A 2,132-nucleotide genomic window follows, 5' to 3' on the forward strand; every position below is an offset into this window, starting at 1 on the left:
TTCCCTTTTGCACTCGGCTACTCCTGGGATTCTGTTTGTGCAGAAGCAGTATCAATTGTATGAATTTTGGCTTCTGTTCCTCCTCAGGTGCAGCAGACAAGTCAGAAAGGGGAACTTTTGACACTGATGCTTTGAACCCACAGAAATAACAGGTTTTCAAAAAAACCCCAAAACAACCAAAAAAACCCCACCAACCCCAAAACAACAAAACAACACACAAAAAACACAGACCAACCCTCCCCTTCAGGTTACTTGCACAGTATATTTATGCTTCTTGCAAATCTAAATCCCTCTTGGCTAACTTTACACTTTTTATAGCTTTTTCATTTTAAGGAGGTAAAACATAATTGCTTCATTTGCAGTAAGTGATCAGAGCAAAATCCTATGTTAAGTAAAACTGTTTTCAAGTGTTTTTCTGGACATTTTACTACAAAACTACTGAGCAAATTAAAAAAAAACTATTCCCCCCCACACCCATACAAGTAGAATATTTTTTTTACTTACCATCAGCAGACAGATGAGCGTGCCTTTCATATGCTTTGTTTATTTCTATAAAAGCTTTGTTCAAAATATTTTCCAAGTTCTCCTCCTGAGCAAGAAATTCTCTGGAAACAGATATGGAAACAAAAAATTTAACTTATTTCCAAGAAATACATGTCTTGATTGATCTCTTCTATAGCCTTATTTCCTCCCTGTGTATGTATTGAACAGTGCTGGATTTCAGCGAAAAGGTAATACGATTTGACTAATGACCTGCACTGGAAGCATAATCCTGTAATTTTGCAAATAGATAAAATTCTTCTTCCAGCAGGCAGGGATGTGACACAGAGATAGAGAAGAGTTTAAGCAAGCTGTAGGTCAGCAATCACAGTGACCCTGTCTGAAAACAATTCACACTCTGTGTTCTCAGCCCTTTTTCTTGGAACGTGGGTACAATTGCATTTTTCCTCTCCTGTCTTTGCGGGCTTGCTCCATGGAGCAGGGACTTTACAGAATAAGTAGTTCAGAGCATGTCTGTCGTAACGGGGACTGTTCCAGTCCAGTGTTCCTGCTGGCCCGTTGAGCTAGGTGGCTATATAACCTACGAGGACTAGCGTCAATGTATGACCCACCAGTTCCCTTTCAGTCCTAAGGAAAGAGTCTCTACTGTATTTAATTTGACACACATTCACTTGATGCACACTTACTTAATATATTTTTCCATGTACTTATTGCAGAAGTCTGCTGCTGCTGCCCCACCATGTCCATCGTACACTGCAAAGTATAGGACATCCTCTGTCAGCTGAGCATAATCAAACCGGTCTTCGTTTTCCTTCCGCTTCCCGATATGGCTAGCACAGCCCACTTTGGCCAGGCTGACTTTTGGAATTGGTTTCCCATACTTTATGCTCGGTGGGAGGAGAATAGGTTCATCAATTCGATTGTCCCAGATGCCAAAGGTGTCCCATGTGGTAGGTCGCCCGCTCCCGTCTGGATCAAAGCGGGAAGCCCTGCGCTCGGAGGTGGAGCTGTAGCACGCAGCTGTTGGACGCTTCTCCTCTTGTAAGAGGCGGGACGTCAGCACAGCTCTCCTTCTTACTTGATACCCTCCGTTTCGTACCAAATTAATTAAAGTAGCTGTTGACATAACTTGTCTTTGCAGAGATTCGTAGGAATAGAAGATAACGCAGCTGCTGGAATGTCTTCGAGAACAAAGAGAAAACTGATCAGGAAACAAGAAGCACAGGAAGGGGAATTTTCAGTTACATCATTCAGGAAACAATGTCACCATCGGAGCCCGCTAATCGTGCATAGCACAGCACTGCCTGGAAGAAACTGCAGAGCAATCTGCATGACTCACCGAGAAACAATCCTACATGGACCAGCCCACATCTCATGGGAAGTACTGCAGATAAATCAAGGTAAAGGCATTTCTGCTGGCCACCTGCGTAATAATATCCTGCTTTTTCAAAAGTTGAAGAGGTTGTGAATGGAGCAAATGAGAGTGATAGTGACTTTGCTCCATATCAGCTAAAATGTGAATTTGTGAAAATATGAGGTAAGGTTGTGAAAATGAGCTTTGCATGCATACTCTTCAAACAATTGCTGAAACATCTGCACTGTGGGTCCTGAGAGGGGAGAAATATATTCAC

At 42.4% G+C, this 2,132-nt stretch overlaps 1 protein-coding gene across 1 annotated transcript; it reads right to left on the reverse strand.

Annotated features, from left to right (window-relative positions):
• Positions 1-504: 504 nt before the first annotated feature.
• LOC104469060 (protein phosphatase 1K, mitochondrial-like) lies at positions 505-1,680 on the reverse strand (the record flags this gene model as incomplete). Its single annotated transcript, XM_010083403.1, has 2 exons — positions 1,188-1,680; positions 505-605 (listed from the first exon to the last, which is right to left on the reverse strand). Coding segments are annotated over exons 1-2 (541 nt in total), but the record flags the coding sequence as incomplete, so codon positions are not given.
• Positions 1,681-2,132: the final 452 nt, after the last annotated feature.

Source organism: Pterocles gutturalis, unplaced genomic scaffold (genome assembly GCF_000699245.1).
Source record: "Pterocles gutturalis isolate BGI_N339 unplaced genomic scaffold, ASM69924v1 scaffold41070, whole genome shotgun sequence".
NCBI lineage: Eukaryota > Metazoa > Chordata > Aves > Pterocliformes > Pteroclidae > Pterocles > Pterocles gutturalis.